Raw genomic sequence first — 20,535 nt, forward strand, 5'->3', positions numbered from 1 at the left:
TGCATGTTCTCCCCGTGTTTGCGTGGGTTCTATCCGCGTACTCCGGCTTCCTCCCACAGTCCAAAGACATGCAGTTCGTGGGGTTAGGCTAAATTGCCCATAGGTGACATTGTGAGGTTGTCTATCTCTCTTCGTTAACCCTGTTAGACTGGTGGGCTGTACCCTGGCTCTCGACAGCTGGGATAGGCTCTACCGTGACACCGTTTAATATATCGTGTTCAGTAAACCTATTTGAAATTATTTTAGCTTTGCGGCATGGCGAGTTATCCTGCTGGAAGTAGCCATCGAAAGATGGGGACACTGTGGCCATAAGAAGACGGAAAGTTCAATAGCACTACTCTCGTAGGTTATTCCATTAAAAATGATGCAGTTGTTACTGTAGTGATTGTCTGACAAAAACTGATTTCCGGTATTTGCCAAAAACTGATTGCTTGTATTTAAACTGCTATAAATAACTTGTTGGTCTATAATATGTGAAACGTATGTCAAATGTATCCCTCATGAATGATATTAAGTCACCTTGAGCAACAAACAACATTCATGTAACAAGGTAGAAAGCGCAATCACTTTTTGGCAGTGACTTTTATGTATCCTTTATTTATGCAGTTAAAAAAATTGTTGTTGACTTTAAAAATGTCTTTATTAAGAGTAATCTGGCCAAGAGGACAGCTGAAATTGCAACGAATGCAAAAATGGTTCTGTAAACATTTTAAGTGGACAAAAGGGAGCTGATTGATTATAATGTAAGTACAATAACACAGTTACAAAGATACTTGAGAAACAGGTAAATTTTTAACAAATTTTATATAACAGTTTAACAGCTGTATCTAAAGAAAAGTGGCCGGTGAGTGCGCACTTTGTTGTCTACTGTATACGGACCAATGACATTGATATGGACCGATTCAGCTTTAGTTAGCAGGGGGCAGCAGCGAGCTTTCAAGACTGAAACTTGCAATAAGGCAAATAAAGAACCTGACGTTGATGTTCCTCTTTCCAGCAGTGCATGATGGTCCGTATACCGGTATTAACTGCTGTGAGTCCTGTTGTTTTCCCCTCGCTTCCTTTAGTGCTACTGTGATTATGAAGAAAAGACACACCGTCCGCTTTATTTTACATGACAGGTAGGTGTCCAAATGAAGCCTCTCGGTCCCCTGTCATTCCTGGCTTTCTTTGGTGTTTTTATGTTGCCTGTTGGGATAGCTTATCCGGCTAACTTGCTAGCATTGGCTAGTCTACGTGTAACTGCCGTTGACAACATTAGCTGTAGCGTTAGCTCTAGCATGTAGCTAAGGCCGCGAATATTCTGCGCCACATCAGCCCCTGACAACAAAACTGCAATTAGTTTTGTGTGTTTAATGTTGCTGTTAGGCATTGACTTCACTGTCAGCGTGAACGGTTGTAATGCAAACACCTGCCAGCAATGCGTGCACTGTAGCTAGGGCTAAGGCTAGCTGCCTAGCTTCTGTTACATCTACTTGTCCTGATGGGAGGCACAGCAACGATGACAGCCGAAAGCATAAACATTTTAATATCAAACATTAAATGAGTACAAGTGACACCTGTTTTTTCTCCGTTCAGAAATAATCACGATATGTTTTATTCGGCGAGGAAATTTATAGTATAATTTATTAATGGTGCTAATTACTAAAAAAAAAATGCCATTAAGGCCACGATTATTTCTTGGCACAATTTCCGGAATATATTAGGGTTTCTGATTTACATTATAAGGCAGCGTTTATGTCTGAAAATAATCAGTTCTCGCTGAGTAGACAATATAATGATGGAAACAAGTAGAATCGAGTTCAGTACAGCGGCTCCCCTTGGTATTGTGATTTCACTTTTGTTGATACTGAGAAAAGGATTAAAGCTTGATTAATTAATAAGATCCTAATATAGGATGGTGCACACTGGTTGTTGTTGTTGTTGTTTTTAAACAAGTATTCCTTGTCCATACATGCCGTCCAAAACTATTCCTGAATAATTTGGATTTCTAAGAATCGGTAAATAATTTTTCTTTGGACTTAACATGTCAACATAGAAATATAACTGAGCTTTTATGATCTCAGCAAGAATATCTCTGTGCAGTTATGCTCTTGTTTTACTGTAATTTGCTGATGATTTATTGTTTTTGAGTATTTTACAACGGTTGTCTACTAGGGGCAGATGAAAATAATTGAGGAAGGTGTTATAAGCTGCTCGTGCTTGTGTTTTTTGGGTTTTTTTTTTTCTTTCTTTTATGGTTGGGATTCAGTGTTACTGCTTGACATGTCTTATATGTCATATAGTGAAGAACTAGCCAGTTATATACCTGATGTACCTGCATAAATAAATTCAAATAATACTTATTTTAATCTCTGGCAATCACCATATTACTGCCTTTCCTTCCTATTCCTTCAAAGCAGTCTGTCTTCTAAAAGATGAATCGGACAATCATTCCTATTTTTAGCTCCATGCAGTTGCAGTAGGTGGTAGAAAATTGACGGGCCAAGGATCCAAGATGGTTGTGAGAGCTTGAATCTGTGACAAGTCTGAAGTTTTATGTGTTACGATGGTTCTTAATATTTTGAAAACATTTTTTTAAAATGTAAAAGCAATATGAAGGAGCTAAAAACGGTTCTGATAATAATGGGGAGCGCGTAGATCTCTAATCCTCTCATTTGTGTGATGGGATTAACAGCAGAGGGTCATACACCTCCACAGTTTGAGCAGTCAGATTACAACTGACTGTTAGCACAGCAACATATCATTGGTTTACAGCTGTCATTTAACCAGGAGTTTTCTTTCAGTTGTTAACCACCAGGGCTGTAAAATGGAGCCAAGGTAAAACTCTAAAAAATGCAGTTCTTCCATGGCCACGTCAGCTTTGGCCCAAAAGAGAGTAATGTAACTCATGTTAAAATGTCTGCTTCTACAGCAGTTAAAGCATTTTACAGGGTGTTACACAAAACTGACCCTATAGGTAGTTTCTCCTTGTATAACAATTGTAAGACGGCCGAAAAGAAGCACAGGTCTGTTGACCCAGGCAGGTGGGGCTGGGTACTTTTTCCAGTTGAATCAGCAGAGCATCAAATATGAAACACGTGGTCAAAGTTTAGATGTATTTTGTGTTTGATCAGGTGTTGCCGCCTTGGTCAGCTTTTTGTCAGCTTGCATTTTTCGCTACAGATGCTGCAGAAAATGTCTGCATTAAGTTTAAAGAATTTAAGCACACCTGAGAGCACTTTCAACACGTTGCAGATGTATGTAGGCTTACTGACTGGAGGTTGATAGGCCTTAAATTTGTCACTTAACCAAAGGACTTTTCCATGTTTGTGTATTTGGAGCATTTTTAATGAAATGATCTGATAAATGATACTATTCGATATGTTATACAGTACATCAGAGAGCTACAAAAAGTCTTTTACTTTTTACTTAATAGCACATATGTATGTGTGTGTTGTATCAGTCAGTTTTTGGATGTAGTTTGCCAACATTAGCTGATAACCTCGCTCTTCACCTACTCATCCAGTTATGGTATCTTATACTTCAGGGTTGTGGGGGGGCTGCAGTCTATCCCAGCTATCTTAGGGCATAAGCAAGGTACTCCCTGGACAGGTCACCAGGTTCATGCAAAGCTAACACTGAACCTTCAAATGTAGTTTCCAAAATTAATGCATGTTATTATCTCAGTTGTTACATGCATCTTTTATAAACAGTCCATGTTTTCTCTGGTTTTTGGAGAACTGAGATGAATTTAGTGTTAACTTGTTTATCTAAAAAAGCTAAATAAATATTTCAAACCTCTTTTTAGATTTAATGCAGCACTGTTGAAAGCTGTACCAGTGTGTACATTACCACACAGCACACAGAAAGAGCTGGAGACTTGCTTGCACCAGTGGATGAACCAGGGCACGTTTCTGTATCAGTTTGATGTAGAACTTGTATTGAAATTGAGGCCCTTCACAAATTTTGATGTAACTTTAGTCTGCCTTGTACATGGCAAGCTGAACACATAGTCGTTCTCTACTGCAGCTAACAAGTTACACTAAAAGCTACTTTTGATTTGTCTGTTATATACAAGTGTTCGCTATAGCAGGTAGCTCAACACATTTTATTGAATTTTTTTGTACTGGATGTTCTTTCTGATGCAACCATTAAGAGGTTTGTGTCTTGTCCCATGATCAAACTTGGGATCTTTTGCTGGTTAGATGAATGTGTAAGACTTTATGGCAAAACTAAAGGAACACCAACACATTACAAGTACAAGAGCTGCTCAGCCATTGAAACCCATGCTACTCAGCATTTACTGAATCAGTAAAAGATTGGCAATTTTTACACATTATGCACTTCAACACTTAGCAATCACAGTATAACTTTGTACAGTCTGCCACTTTGAGGCTGAGTTGCTGCGATTCCTAAACGCTTCCACTTTGCAATAACATCCCCTACAGTACCCCCACAGTTGATCATATCTAGGAGGGAAGACTTAGACTAGGATGCCTTCTCTTACAGTACCACACTTGAATTTTCTGAGCTTGTTAGAATGATTCATTCTTTCACAAAAGTTTGTAAAGACAGACTGCATGGTCATGTGCTTGATTTCACAGACTGGCAATGGGTCTAAAAACACTCAAATTTAAAGGTTAATTAGATTCAGCCACCAATCTTTTTTTTAATGTAGTGTTGCTAACACTAATGGTGTACAACAGAAGGGGAAGACGTGATACTAAAAGCTGCCAATTTCAAGAAATCATCATTTTGAAACCACAAGCCTGCAGAGATGTGGAGTGAGACGGGGAGAAGAGACTTCAGAAAGTCCCCTAGTCATCCACTACAAAAAATGGTTCCCAAAGACTCACTATTACTATTTATTTAAAAAAAACAAAAAAACAATGCCCAGTGACTTTATGAAATTATTGAGGCTTTAACATCTTACAAGATCAATCTTCTGAAAACATCTGTGACTTTTTACAGATTGGGCAAAGTATTAAGAGAGATGGACCACATAACTTGTTTGGAACTTTGCTGATTTGGAGTTGATAGTGCTGATTATGATTTCTCTATCTAATGCTAGCCCGGTTTTCATCTTTTTTTCCAGCTAGCCTGCTGGGAGGCACGTCCCAATGACATGGCCTCCAGTCACAGCTCCTCCCCAGTGCCTCGTCCCAGCAGCGGAGGCCGAGATGGGATCTATCACAAGGAGCGAGATCCTTCCCCACCTCGCTACCGGCATATCCGCTCCTTGCCTGACGTCTGCCCAAAGGAGCCTACTGGTAGGAAGAATGACTGACTTCAGTGTAATGGCATGCATAGGCATCATTTTTAGCAGTAGAACATAACCAGAAAGTATACATATTTTGCAGTTAGACAGTGAAAATAGTCTATAAAAGGTGGTGAAAATCTAGATGTTCATCTATACATCTGCGCTAAGGGTCGTCAGTCATTTAAAGTTTACATACAAACATAAACAGTGATGCTAATATTTTTTTAAGTATACATTTTTATTTACATACTGGCTATCTAAAGCCCACTCTTTCTTTCACATTGTCATATTGAACACAAATGAACTTTATATAGACAAATTTGTGACACTGCAGGAAAACACAGCGTCTTGCAGTTTTTATCTAAATATGTTGTGCATTGATTTACTGCTGTGCTTGTGATGTTGCTGTTTGTTGCATTCACCTGGGCCACCTAAGCACAGCTGTGATTTAAGTTCAGGAACATGGAAACAAAACCAAGAAACCATGGCAGGCCAGATGCTTAAATTATGAGTTGTTGTTCTCTGCACAAAATGAAAGCACTGACTTTATTTCTATGTGGTCCTCCAGGTGAGGGGCAGGGCCTGTGTAATGGCCCATCTGTGGTGGCGGAGCACGACCGATGGACAGTTTATAGCTCGAAGGTCAACCTCCCAGCTGCACTGAATGACCCTCGGCTCGCCAAAAGGGAATCTGACTTTTTCACTAAAACATGGGGGCTGGACTTCACCGAGACGGAGGTGATGCCCTCATTTTGCCTCCCCAACATCACCAAGGAGCACTTTGGGCCCTACCTGCAAGAGATGACTCAGGTAATACCTAGAGCAAAGCTGACAAAGCTGCAGTGATACTGACTTATCAACAAATCATAAATGCTCTTAATAATTTTATTAAGAGCATTTATGATTTGTTGACAAGTCAGTATCACTGCAGCTCAGATCTGTGTGGAGTCAATGTTAAAGATGCTATTAGGATATTTTTGTTCTTGAGAAAGTCTTGATTGGGGAAACCTGCAGTCAGCTGAGACTGAAGAAGTCACTTAGATGAGTGATGAAACGTTTCTCCCAGTGAAAACCCTAGAATCAACCTTTTGGGGTTCCTGAGAAAGATTCTACATTTCTCTTGTTTTGGGTGTGTCAAGAATCTGAGGCAGTTTCACTTTGTAGACTATTTTTTGCTCAGGACATGTAAAGTAGAAGTCTAGAAATGCATATGTGCAAATGTAACTCATGTTACATTTGCACATGAGTTACATTGTGCAAATGTTAACTAAGAACATTAATTTAAGAAATCTTGTGCATGGATCTTGTGCAAACAATGCAACTGTCTCCCGCTGACGAGCAGCTGCTGTATTTTCCCACCATTTAGAACAAAGGTGGCATTATAGAAGAAGAAAAGATGAAAATGTCTGAATAAAGCTGGACCTGATCTGTTTTTTTTAAATCTCAGGAATTCAAACAGCCTGAATACTGGAGGTCTTTGCATTTCCTAGAGGAGTTTGCTAAATTAAAAAGCAATAGAAGTACTGATGCCAAAACTGTTGTGATGGAAAGATGTGTCTAAGTCTGTATGTTAAATATGTGATTTTCACTTTAACCAGTCAGGGGTTTTCATGTTGATTTTTCTTTTTTTTTTCTTCTACATGCACTCATTTGTTGACAGAGTTACTTATCAGAATGGTTGTGTTTAGAGCTGGGCGATATAAGATTTTTTCATATCACGATATGTTTTTTCATTTCAGGCGATAACGATATATATCACGATATAAGCCAAATAACTATATTTGTAAGATTTAAATGTGCCGTTGCTCACAAGTAAAATGTGAAATAATTAGCAGCTTGTTTTGATTTAAATATTTATTTCCCATAATAAGTTTAACAGGGTAGATGTACTTAAGGAACATGAGACTTCAGTTTCAGATAAATAAAGGCAAATATTGCAAACTACACAAAAGGCAGCCGCTAAAGCGTTTAAGTTTCAAAATAGAACAAACAAAACAGACTACTAAATTGTCAATTCCACTTAGAAACAAAATTTTAATTCTAAAAATAAATCTTAGTTCGTTTTACAGAAGAACAGACAAAATTGACTAACTTTTGTCAATATCAAATAAACTGAGAACTAAAAGGAAATTCTCAATCTCTCCTTGTTGTACAGCTTAGCTTTTCAAACAGTTTTAACAGTGACTTTAGTCTGACAAAAGCCGAATGACGAATTAGCGCTTTCAGCCAGAGATTGAGCATGCACCGGTTTATTGTATTTCCAGACTTGCTTTCGGCACAATTTACAGTGCGCGCTACTCTGTTTTTTGTCAGACTTGAAATAGCCGAAATACCTTCACACTACGGAACTTCTATGGCCCTTCCGTTCGACAATCTCTCCGGCATTGGAACCATCATCGGTTTTTTCTTCGGTAACCTTCGCTCACGCTCTCGGTTGATTTTTCTCTAGTTGGCAAACTCATTTCCTTCATTACCCGGGCGGCACGGCTGCAAAAACAAATACACATGTGCGCCTTGGCACTTGTGCTGTACGTAACAAGTCACGTGACGTGACGCTGCGGCTGTGATTGGTTCGGCTCTGCGCTACTTAATGTGGATTGGCTGTTCTTTTTTTTTTTTTTTTTTTTTTTTTTAAGAGGACAAGAGAGATGAGGCCTATCGCAATAGTTAAATTTTTCTATCAAGAAAAAGTTATTTCGCAATACATATCGTTATCGTTCTATCGCCCAGCTCTAGTTGTGTTACTCTGGAATTTGGCTGAGATTTGCTGTTCTTGTTTTGCCTCACAGTTAAGCTACATTAGTTCTAACTGATAGCTTCTACTGGAGGAAACATGACAACTGCAGTTGGTAAATGGTATATAGCGCTTTTCTACTCATCTGAGCACTCAAAGCGCTTTACACAACTTGTGCATTCACCTATTCACACCCATTCGCACACGCACATTTTTCTAAGTGCTTCATAGCTAACATTCACACACATTCATACTCCGATGGATGCATCGGAGAGCAATTTGGGGTTAGTATCTTGGGGTTAGTATTTGACATGCAGACTAGGGGAAGCCAGGACTCGAACCACCAACCTTCCGATCAGTAGATGACCTACCACCTGAGCTACAGCCAGGTTATGTATAGATATGAACAGTAACATACATGGTTACTGATAGTAATTTATTGTTTAATAGTAAAGTAGAGTTTGATTTACAGAAGTTAACTGGTAACCAAGCCAAATCAAGAGCGCTGTGGGTAGGATGACTAGCGTGGTTAAACAATTATGGAAGTGAAGTGAGTAAAAATGGCAAATTGAGATAGTCTTACGTTCATCATTAACCCAGCCCCAGTGAGGAATGTCTTTGTGTTTAAGAGACAGCAGCTGTACGTTTGTATTCAAGATTCAAAGTTTTAAAGGGAATCCAGTCTCGATACAGTACAAACACACCTTAATGTGCTGGATAAAACTTTCCTTTACTGGCTGTCATGTTTCAAGTAGAATAGATGTCTTGAAATGTAGCTGATGCTTTAATGTTGTCAACAAACATTCTACAAACAATTAAAATAATGAAAATAAAATACAATACGTTTTAAAGTTCTTATGTGTTTTTAAATTCTTAAATTGTCTTGGCCTGTGCTACTTCATTTTTATAATGCCTCAAGTGGCAAAAAAAGTTCTTACAGAAAGTTTCTGTTTCTCATTTAGTCTTTTCTTACTTTTATTACTAGCCGAGTGTGGTGAGATTGAGGTGTAACATCTCTTGCACTTCAGACAGTGCATTTCTGTTCTTGTAAGAGTCATCTAGTTTTTAGAAATGTTATTGTGGCTTTGTTTTCACTTCCTCCTACGGGTTTCATGCATCTGATTTCTTGTTCAGTGTGTTGCTTTGTTCTTCTCTAATGACCCACAGCTGTAACCTTTGTTAGTTTGTATCATCAAACTTGACTTCTGTGATTCACTCAAGCCTTTTTTTTCCTTCATGATTTCATTTTTAGAGGGAACGAATCCATGAACGTTGCAAGACGATCTGCCCCAACAAAGATGATGTCGACGCTGTCTCTAGTATCACCACCAACCAAGGTATGAATTATTAACCAGCTGCTGCAGGACTCTGACTGCCTGTATCCTCTTTTCTTGATAAGATTGGCAGCACACAATGAATTCAGATGCAAATATGCAGGCTACAGTGTATGCATATACACTGTTACATCTGACTATACCACACATTGAGTATGTGAGCGTAGTTTGGTCCTGAACCTTGGCTCTTTAATAGATTTAAGGGTTTTTACAGTTTAACACACGGGTTTTATTATCTTTCTTTTGATTTGCTTCCAAAACAATATTTTAAGTGTTTAATGCACATTTCAGAATTTGATCTGATAAACACATTTCTCTGCTTGCTGCACTTTTCACGAGTTTCCTGTCTTTTTTATTTTTATTGTTTAGTTTGTACAGAGCACACTCTAGTGTCAGTCTTAGAAACTAAACTTTATTAATCTGACCATATTTTATCTAATTAGTAATAATTGTGACAAATGCATATCTTTTAATTAGCTGAGCAATACAAAAGGATATTCTGACTCCTAAATATAACTACTGTAACTGATAGTGATTTAGAGCTTTTGTTGCTTATTCCAGACAAATCCAGAGCTGAGCTGGAGCAAGTCCCGAAGGTAATTATGCAAACATGCATAATATTCTTTCTGATTCTCTTTGGATTTCTCTTTCCCTTTAACTTTGACAGTGTGGCCAATGCTCTAATGCAGTTTCGATGTATTATTTTAGCTGTGGACTCAAACACATTGTGACTCTTTTGACACTTGCAACTAAGCATGTCTCATTTATTAGCTTATACATGATAGTGACACTATTGTGACAACAGGCTGTCTCCAGAGTGACCTTGCTGCTTCACTGTCTCACTGTGATTTATGTTGTCAGATTTTCATGAAGCCCGACTTTGCTCTTGAGGACCCGGCTACCTTCAACATGGTCCTTCCCTGGTCACACTTTAACAATGCTGGGGGGAAGAGCAGCAGAGACGTGGCTTCTTCCAAACTGCTCCAGGAAAAGGTAAATTCTCATCAACACATACAGATCACCCAGGGAGGGCGATCTGTAGATCGAGAGTAAACCTGCACTGATGTGTTTTCAAAGTGTTCCTTTCAAACCATCTTGGTAACACCCAAGGTAGTTATATAGAATGTTCCTTTGAAAACACATCAGATCACAATGGAGAAAAGCATCATGCTGAATATCTGTACTGATATGGACTGGGAAATGTGTAAGGAATAATAATAATTACTGTAGATACATTCTATAAGCTAACTACCTTGAGGTGTTACCAAGATGATTTCTAAAAGGTCATTGGTTGGTGTTGACTGGAGAGGTTAAGAAAAATGATGGATGGATAATTGTAATTTATTTATAATTGTATTTGATGGACTTGATCTAAACACAGAAATTAGACGTCTGTTGTTATATATTTAAGGATGAAATGCATATTGTTATTGTTCAGTTAATTTACCTGAAGATATTCAAAACTTATGACAAGTAGAATATAGTGGAGGTTTAGTATTGATCATGTGTCATGTGATTAACTGCTTACAGTTAACAGGATCCTAATCAAACAGTATAGTTGTTGATTTGCACTTTTGTGCTCATCAGTCATTAGTTTAGATCAGTTAAACCAGCGACCTTCATATGTAGAAGTTAATCAAATGATGTTCTTTTTCCTCCAGCTCAGCCACTACCTAGATGTGGTGGAGGTGAGCATTGCTCGACAGATCTCGCTGCGTTCCGAAGCGTTTTTCCATGCTATGTCGTCGCAGCATGAGCTGCAGGACCAGCTGCAGGAGACGCAGCATGCCGTGGCCGTCCTTCGGGGCCGTACAGCTGCCATGGACCGGGTCATGTGCCAAGGACCTCTCCAGGCTCTCCGCACCGCCCTGACTCGCAACAACTGCGTGAAGCTGCACAACAAGCTGAAGCTGATGGCCGCAGTGCATCAGACCCAGCCCACTGTACAGCTGCTGCTCTCCACCTCTGAGTTTGTTGGAGCACTGGAACTTATCGCCACCACTAAGGAGGTGCTCCAGCAAGAGCTGCAGGGAATCCACAGCTTCAGGTGAGAGTGTGTTTACTGGATCAGTTTTACTAGGATAGTTTTTGTTGTGATGTCTGAAATTGATGTTCTACAAGCAGCCAACAGAGCAGCTGTATCCTATTATATAGATGTACAATGCTGTGTTTGCATCTCTCAGACATCTGGGTTCCCAGCTGTGCGAGCTAGAGAAGCTGATTGATAAGATGATGGTGGAGGACTTCAGTATGTACGCTCACAGTGACCTGAACCGCAGCCTGAGAGATGAGCCACAGGTTCTGGAGAAGGTCTGAACGATCACCTTCAACACAAAGGGTCTAATAGATTTCAGAATGGTCATGTTTAGAAGATGACTGACAACGAGAACTGTTGGGGAATGTGCGGTTGCCATTTACATTTGCCTACATCTCTGTATACATGATAAATATAAGTATTCATGCTACATCTACACACACAAAACATCAACGTTTCTGTTCCTGTCACCAGTGTGATGCTTAATATTGAAAGACTAAATTATATTTCTTTGTCATTTTGAATGTGCTTTTGCTTTTAGTTTCAGTTACATCAAACAAAATGTAGAATCTGATTCTAAGTAATGAAACTGGTGGCAGCAAGTCATTATTATAGTCTGACAGAAACAATTATATACAGCTGTGTAGCTCTGCTCACGCTCAGTATCAGTATTAGTTTTTAATCTTTGAATGTGATTAGGTAATTGAATTCTTCTGTCTCATATTAAATTCATCTCAGCTTTCTGAAACCCTGCTGCCCGGTCATGTCAGTGTTTTAGGACTCTGTATTTTCTGGTGCGTTTGTCTGTGGATTTTAGGAGCGTCTGGAGTCGCTGGTGTTCGGCCTGCTGCGGCAGCGGAAGCTGGATTTTCTGGATATTTACAGTGATGAGATGATCATAGCGGCCAAGGCAATCGTCTCTCAGGTGTGACTCCTGACTCCTCCTGACACAGTCCAGTCTTTATCTGTTTCTAAGGGCTGCATTAAATATCAGCGTTCCAGCTGCGATTTATCATGTAATAGAAACCTTTTTGTGTTTGCAGTGTGTGGCAGATAGTGTTGTGCAGATAGAAGAAATAGATGCTGAAGTCGTTGTTAAGTAAGTTGGAACAATGTGATTAATACCACTGGTTGTATTAAAGCATTTTATGGAATGTTTAATGAGCACATTGACTTTGTAAACAAAGAAAACATCAGTCCAAGTTGAACCTCATGGAGACTTGTTGTACATGTGTGCGTTTGTGTTTCTCAAGGCTTGCTGACCAAATGCGTCTGATGACATTCCCTCAGTGGTTTGACCTGCTGAAAAATGTCTTTGAGAGCTTCCTTTTCTTCCTGCAGAGAATCAAGGTTAGTCAAAACAGTACAGAGCTCCTATTTTTAGCCTGCTAGACTTCAGAAGATGGTTCACACATCACAAACATGATCCAACATTTGATGCAGGTAAAAATATTCTTTCTGTGTGAATTTAACAAACTGAATCTAATTGTACCCCTTATTACCCAACTGCCTGTTTGCTAGGCCACTATGAATGTGATCAGTAATGTGGTTCTAGAGGTTCTGGACTCAAACCAGAAAACCCGTCTCCTGGAGGACTCCTGTTCAGAACCATCCCGCCAAGAGGCTTCTCAGGTCCCGTCACTCCTGCAGGGAGAGGCTGAGCTGGCCTACCTCACCCATGAAGGCCTGTTCATCAGTGATGCTTTGAATGATGCCCAGCAGCAACAGCAGGAGCAGAAACAACAGCAGGAGCAGAAACAACAGCGAGTAGTGCCGGCAGCCCAGGATCAGAGCTCTGCAGCAGGATTCAGGAGCCAGCAGGGCCGGGTGGAGACTGCCAGTAGTGACTCTGGGGCCACAGAAATGTCTGCCAGCAGAGAGCAGAGCTTCATGTATGTCACTCTTAAGTTTTTCTTCTTCTTCTTCTTCTTCTTCTTCGTCTTCGTCTTCGTCTTCGTCTTCGTCTTCTTCTTCGTCTTCTTCTTCTTCTTCGTCTTCTTCTTCTTCGTCTTCTTCTTCTTCTTTTTTTTTAAAAACAAAAATATCATGGTAATTGCAGTCCCGTTGCACCATAGCCACTAACTGACATCTGGTTAAAAGGCCGTTGCATTTTCCTTTTTTTGCAATTCAGGTCTTCTTATTTACTGAAAACAGCATCAAACCATAAAGTGACAGTTTTGTTCAAAAGTCTTGAGCCTTCCAACAAGACAGATTTTCTTGTAATTAAAGTTGTCTTGAGCAGCAGTTCTCCAGGCTTTCTGAAGGAGCTTTTCTTTAGACATTGGGTGCTTTTTCTCTCTTTTTCAGTTCGGCTCCTGTATCAGAACACTTTGCGAAAAACACTTTTTGTTTGTGATGCTACTTAACATTGACCCGTGAATTATTCAAGCATAAAAAAGGGATGAACCAGTATTATGACTGCATTTTAGATACTTTGTTACAGGTTGCCTATCACTACAACACAGGATGCTCTCATTTCTTTAGTTGATTCTACGAAAATGGCAAACACGCATAACTTACACGAGAACTGGACTTGAAAATCAGTGGCAGCAGATCTTACAGAGTGATGTGGACTGTAGTGGCTTATAATCTCCTGTAGTTCTCTATTAAATGTAGAGACTGGCTCTCTTAAAACAAAAATGGAAGTGTTGTTGCCCAAGATAAAGTACAAAAATTATTAACCAAAAGTGAAAATGACTGAGAGGGATTAAAGCTGTGAAACCTGCATTTATTATCTGTTGGCAGTGACTCGTTTCTTCAGCCTGTTAACAGTGAGTGTGTTTGTGTTCAGGCCTGGTGAGAACATGATGCCCACCGACTTTGAGCTGAACCTTGTGATAAACAACCTTCAGGAGCTCATGTACACGGCTTCCGACATCAGCCATGACCGCTGCGTCAAAGTGCTCACAGCCAGAGCCAAGGTATGGTGTACATGTGTCTGTATTTGAGGTTTTCTATGGAAAAGGATAAACCTGAAAATGTAATTGAAGTGTGTGTGTTTGTGTTTACGTTTAACAGGATGGATCTCTGGAGCGTCTGACCTCAGCGGAGTTCGTTTGTCTTTCACAGGCAGTGGAGGGATTTGTCAGGGACACAGAGGAGCTCTGTGGCAGGCGAAGCGTTTCCCTGAGGGGCGCGTTGCAGAGCCAGGCCAACCGCTTCGTCCACCGCTTCCACGAAGAACGCAAGACCAAACTCAGGTAACCTGCAAGTACCATTGTTTTCAGGATTAGGAGGTTTGCTTTTAAATATGATAACTTTGTGTGAGTGAGTGAAGGTTTAGTTTCATGGTTGAATTTGAGAGTGTATCTGGTCTTACTCCTGTAATGTAGCAGTGTAGGTGCTGAAGTTTGTTTTTGTGCCCCTTCAGCCTGCTGTTGGATAATGAGCGCTGGAAGCAGGCTGAGGTTCCTGCTGAGTTTCAGGATCTGGTGAACTCCATTGCTAATGGTAGAATATCACTACCAGAGCGCAAAATCCCAGGTATCAGACTCCACTGTCCGAAAACCCTCATTAACCTGGTTTTATTTGTAATTTCTGTAGTTTTAGTTATACAGTTCTGAAATGTTTTGACTACTTACAGAGTAACCTACGTACACATTGCATATATATGCTGACTTTAATGTAAAATAAGAAAATGGGTAAAGAAGTAAAGGTTCACAGTTCAGTCCAGTCAAGGAGTTTATAAGACCCCCAAAACATTAGAGAGAAAATCCCAACAATTAGACAGTCCCCTATAAGCAGCACTTGGCAACAGTGGGGAAAAAAGAACTCCCTGAGAGGCAGTTATCTGATGAGACCTGTTGGGTGAGGGTTGGGCAATTAATTTTCCTAACGGACCACATGAAGCAGAATTTATGTTAAAGTGCAGTCGTGTGTCTGCTTGGCGCTGCTTGTGCTGTTCTTGGTCTGTCAGCAGGCGCAGAAAAGAGCGAACTTGTAACATACAAAGAGTTGTAGTGAAACAGAGTGTTAAAAACAATGAAACCTGTTCACCGCAGCAGCAGTTTCCCCCTCCTCCAGTTTGAACAGAAACATGTATGCAGACAGACTTAAATTACACTTAAGAAGCTGGGAGTAGAGCAGAACTGCTCTGTGTTGTTGTTAGAGGCTCCAGGTGCTTGGAGATTTCTAGTGATGCACTGAGGCTTGGTTCCACAGCTTGCATACAGTGTAACAGAGAAACATCACAGCACAAGAAGAACAGCTTTATTATTTGTAACATTCGTTTTCCCATTCCAGGTCCCGATGACAGGAAACCCACAGAGTTTCTGCTTGTCAACGGGCAGAAATATGCAGTTGTTGGGTAGGTGAAATCACATATTTCATGATTTTAAATATTATTCTGATGTCCTCACATTGAAAACAACTGTCATTAAAGTTGGAAGTTAGACAGCGCAAATGCTTTTTAAATGTGAACATTTAATTTTAAAAGATTTTCTGAGTAGCCTTTGTGTTCTTTCAGGACGGTTCTGCTGCTGATCCGGATCTTTTTAGAATACTGCCAGTGTGTCAATGACATCCCATCCATCTCTACAGACATGCTGACGCGTCTGGCAGACCTCCTCAAGGTCAGAAACTCAACAGCACTCAAATCACACGATCCTACGTTAGTTCAGCCTCTTGTAGTTAGTAAACAGGAAAAGACTTTGTTGCCTAGAGACAATTTGATCACAACACTTAAATGTTTACATTTGACACAGCCCTGACATGCTGGTATGCTAGCCTTAGGTTTAGAGTGGTGGTGTTTACTGAATTTTCTTGGATTGTCTTTCTGCAGCACTTCAACTCTCGGAGCTGCCAGCTGGTTCTGGGAGCCGGAGCTTTACAGATCGTCGGCCTCAAGACCATCACCACCAAGAACCTTGGTATATAAAACCTGCTACACACACTGCTTACAAGTAGACCTGTTTTTTCAGTATGTGAAGCAACTTTTAATGGTTGAGAATGCTGATTTTTACTGTTAACTGTGTGTGTTGTAGCATTAGCTTCACGCTGTCTGCAGCTGGTGGTTCACTACATTCCCATCATCAGAGCTCATTTTGAGACCAAACTGCAGCCCAAACAATTCAGTGTTCTCAGACACTTTGATCACATCACCAAGGTAATACTCAGCATGAGCACTTTAAGTGTGGCCTCTTGACTTCCTGGCTAAATAAAAGTTTGAGAGAAGAGTTTAAAAAAAAAATGTCATGACAAAATCTCCAAAGATTTCAGCTCGATGTGAGTTGTGTTGCTGAGGCTGTTTGCTGTGTTGCAGGACTACAACGATCACATAGCAGAGATCTCTGCTAAGCTGGTGGCCATCATGGACAGTCTGTTTGAGAAGGTTCTATCAAAGGTAAGATGAGGGTTTTAGAACACTTTATGAATGGTTTTAAATTTTATGCAAGCATAAAAATAATCTCTATTTACAGAGGACTTTCAGTTGTAATGAGATTCAGGCAGTTGGCCACTGTGTAGGCCTAATATTTCCACAGTTAGTTGTGTTAATCCTTTTTTTTTTTTTTTTTTTTTAACTTTAATAATAGTATTGAATTAATGTAGACTTAATAGAATCATTGCTATTAGATAATAGAACAAACAAATAACCAATAATCTAACCCACTAAATTATACTTGCACTGTATACCTGATGGTCAGGTATCCTTTTCTGTCCTTTATTAGTACAGAATTTATGACTTTTTGACATGTGTAATGCACTTTCTCAGAATATTTTAGGTCTGTGTATTATAAATTGTTTCCCACTTGATCCAGCTGTATTCCAAATGTGCACAGAATCACATGACCTCAGCCGTATCCTTTTATGTCCTCAGTATGAAGTGAAGGCTCCGATGCCCTCAGCCTGCTTCAGAAACATCTGTAAGCAGATGGCAAAGATGCACGAAGCCATTTATGAACTTTTACCTGAAGAACAGACACAGGTGAGATCTCTTTTTGTTTTCTCTACACCGTGTCTGTGACAGCTTGTTGATCAGAGACTTGAGAGTTGTGTATCCATATACAGATGCTGTTTCTGAGGATCAATGCCAGTTTCAAAATGCATCTGAAGAGGCAGCTGGCTCGGCTTGGAGTTATTAATGATGGAGGACCGCAGCATGGGTAAGTGTGCAGCATTGCCCTGAAAACCAGCTAATGATTGGAGTATGTTGATATGACAGAGCAACACTTCCTGCTTCGCTCTGAAGAGAAGTAACACCTCTTTTCCTGTTGGTGTTCCCCGTTGTTTCACATTTTATTGAAAGAGAATTTTGAACATTACATGAATACTTGACATGTCTTTATATCTGCTCATTCCAGTAGTATTAAGGTACTAGAATTGTACTTAACAAACCTGACACACAAATTTAGAGTTCCACTTCTGTGAATTTAGTTTTGGAATTAACGGAGGTGATAGGTGTGTGTGTCAGTGACAGCTGCCACGGTGCCAAAATCATTGCTGCCAGGCTGTAAAATTTTAAAAGAATATCCTCATATGTGGCTCTCATTTTTCTTAAAAACAAAAATAAGGTAAAAAAAAAAAAAAATCTGGTAATTCTTTGTTTTTACATTCATTGGGCCCCAATGTGACCAAATATCAAAGAGAAATTAAAAATGCATGCTGTGGAAGAGTTCGGGTCTTAGGAGGTTATAAACTGCTTTTTGTCAGAGCATAGCTGTTCCCCATTTTTCATGTCTTTGACACTTTCAAAGCTGTAAGTTGTGGCTCGTGTTTGCAGGCTGGTGGTGGTAGACGTGGCATTCTACACCGAGAACATCCAGGGGCTGAAGAGCCTCGAGAGGCTCGACCTGAACATGGTTGAGGTCTGGGAGCAGAAGAGGTGATGGAGGATGGAATCCGGATCTCCAGAACTGACCTTACCTCAGCAATTATGGGAGCCTGACCCCCAGGGGCCGATGGTGGGCTGGCTGAGGCTGGAAGAGGCCCAAAGGGACCAAAAAATGCAAGTATGGGAGAAGAGCAGCAGCATACCGGTGCTTCAGAGACTGTTCAGAAACGCACAGCGCCTGGTGAAAAACTGTTGCCACCTCATCGCAGTGTGTGCAATTCAATAGAAAATAAAAAAGTAAATTATTACTGTTTTAGTGGGAGGGCAGGATGTGGATTATTCTTATGAAATTTGGGGGTAATTTATTTTTCTTTCTCCTGAAACATTCTATACTGTGTTAGGCTTTTTCCTCCAGCAGTCTGCAATGCTGGAGCTGACAGGATTTTTATCAACACTGCATGCTCGGCAGATTACCCTTTTGCATACTTGGAGAGCTTGGGAGGGGTCATTGTTATCGCTTAAAAAAATCAACAGGGTTCCTGTTCCATGTTAACACTATTCCAATCCTCTTTGATCAGCTGCTTTTGGGTTTATTTGCTTACTTTTTTGTACTCCAAAAAAATAATAATAACAGTAGCTGAGAGAAAGGTTTAATTTCAGTATGTGGACATAGTGAAAAGATTCACTTCAAAAGGTTTAACTTCCACCTTAAAACAGTTTGGTCATGCAGTTTCTTCAGCCCAGTCAGATCCTGGTCATTGTGATGATTGACAGTGGCACAGAACTCGCTAAACTCGCTAAAATGCAGAGAGTTTGCAGGATGTGAAGCATCTTCCAGTCTGTGTGAGCTGTTAGTTTTCTGCGAAGATGGAAGAGAAAATCTGATTAAACCTATCATCCAGAATACCTTCTTCTGATGCTGCAATATTGTATCACAACTCCCCACAGGGGTAAAAGTAACAAGTGCTTTCAGCTCTCCCCTCCTTCTGCTAGCGGAGTTTTCTTCATGACATCAGATTTGATCAGATTTTCTCTTCCTGACTGTTCAGCTGCCGAGAGCTCCTGTCACACGAAGCAAACGACCTGTCCAGATGCAGTCACAGATCAGTCTCTGCAGCAGTAAGAACACTACAGGCTGACAGGCTGCTGTTTGGAACCATTCGACTCCCAAATGCAAAGATTCATCTACTCTCCTAGTCTGTGTGATGGCTTTTGTAAGCAGCTTGTTTCCAAGATAAATCTCCTGGTATGAAACTAATGAGCTGGCATTGCAATAATTTGCCCTTCTGAAATGACTGATTAATCTAACATGTGCAGCCATAGTCATTGTTAACTCCTACACTAATCAGAAGGCATAAATGGTGTACATATGGTGACAAGCACAGTTGGATTAATGTGATGTGACTGCAACGGTCAGCGTCAGGCTCGCCAGAGAACAGAAGCATTAACGATCATCACTGTCTGCTTCAGAAGTGCCTACTTTGGATCGACTATCAGAGACGACACATCTGAGCTCTCCACTACAGTGTGCCTACCATACCACTGTGTGTGTGTATGTGTGCGTGTGTGTGTGTGTGTGTGTGTGAGAGAGAGACTTTTTGGGGTTTTGATGAGCATGTGTGTATGAGTCCAAATGAATTTGTTTCCTTCAAACCTGCTGTGAATAAAACAGGATGATGGAGTGACCTATTGTCAGTCTGTTCATCTGTTGCACATTGTCATCTTCAGAGCTAGCATACTTCCTGTCTGAGCCTCACAAAACATGTTAAGGCAAATGTAAGAGTGTTATTATTTCCAGTTAGCCAGTGTTACTACATCAGTCTATTCTGCACAGTTCTAGCTGTATTCATTTTCTTAAAACTCACATCAAACACTTCCTGTGAGGCAGCAGCAGTCTGATCTTTAGCTTGAAACCACTTAAGTTTTTTAAAAATTTGATTTTCGACCCTTTCTAACACTTTCCAAATCGATATGAAAGATTTTACATGAAGTATTTGATTCAAGCGGAGTTACTGAAGTAAGGATAGAGAACACTTAAAAGAGATCGTTTGACATTGCTGGATGTACTAGATCTTTCTCACATCGGCTTTTTGGATCATGTATCGCTTGCTTTCACTGAAGTAAGCTTTAAGCTCCAGTTACTCTAGACAGTGAGAATGGCAATGGCTAAAAAGAGATATGAAAGGTTTGTCATATCTTTGGTTGATGGAACAGCCAAAAACTTTACAAGGATTTTACTTGAAATATTACTATTACTTGATAACTAAAAAAAAAAAAAAAAAAACAGCATCAAGAACTCCTACCAATGAGCTAAAACAGGCCAGCCTAAACGACAGCACAAAACTCTAGTCGTGGCAGCACAAGGACCAGAGGCAGGGGTCAACCACAGACTGAGACTCTCCAACTGGGACTCATACACTG

At 40.1% G+C, this 20,535-nt stretch overlaps 1 protein-coding gene across 1 annotated transcript; it reads left to right on the top strand.

Annotated features, from left to right (window-relative positions):
* Positions 1 to 983: 983 nt before the first annotated feature.
* Positions 984 to 19,872, top strand: vps54 (VPS54 subunit of GARP complex). The gene is made up of 23 exons (XM_063475700.1): positions 984 to 1,121; positions 5,078 to 5,252; positions 5,811 to 6,052; positions 9,229 to 9,313; positions 9,872 to 9,906; positions 10,172 to 10,303; positions 10,972 to 11,357; positions 11,494 to 11,620; positions 12,163 to 12,270; positions 12,389 to 12,444; positions 12,599 to 12,695; positions 12,867 to 13,237; positions 14,137 to 14,266; positions 14,364 to 14,545; positions 14,716 to 14,828; positions 15,588 to 15,651; positions 15,811 to 15,916; positions 16,126 to 16,213; positions 16,328 to 16,449; positions 16,606 to 16,686; positions 17,161 to 17,268; positions 17,352 to 17,446; positions 18,064 to 19,872. Exons 2-23 carry the CDS (start codon positions 5,108 to 5,110, stop codon positions 18,167 to 18,169), a joined length of 2,979 nt encoding a protein of 992 aa, XP_063331770.1. The 5' UTR covers positions 984 to 1,121; positions 5,078 to 5,107; the 3' UTR covers positions 18,170 to 19,872.
* Positions 19,873 to 20,535: the final 663 nt, after the last annotated feature.

Source organism: Pelmatolapia mariae, linkage group LG6 (assembly GCF_036321145.2).
Source record: "Pelmatolapia mariae isolate MD_Pm_ZW linkage group LG6, Pm_UMD_F_2, whole genome shotgun sequence".
NCBI classification, from domain to species: domain Eukaryota; kingdom Metazoa; phylum Chordata; class Actinopteri; order Cichliformes; family Cichlidae; genus Pelmatolapia; species Pelmatolapia mariae.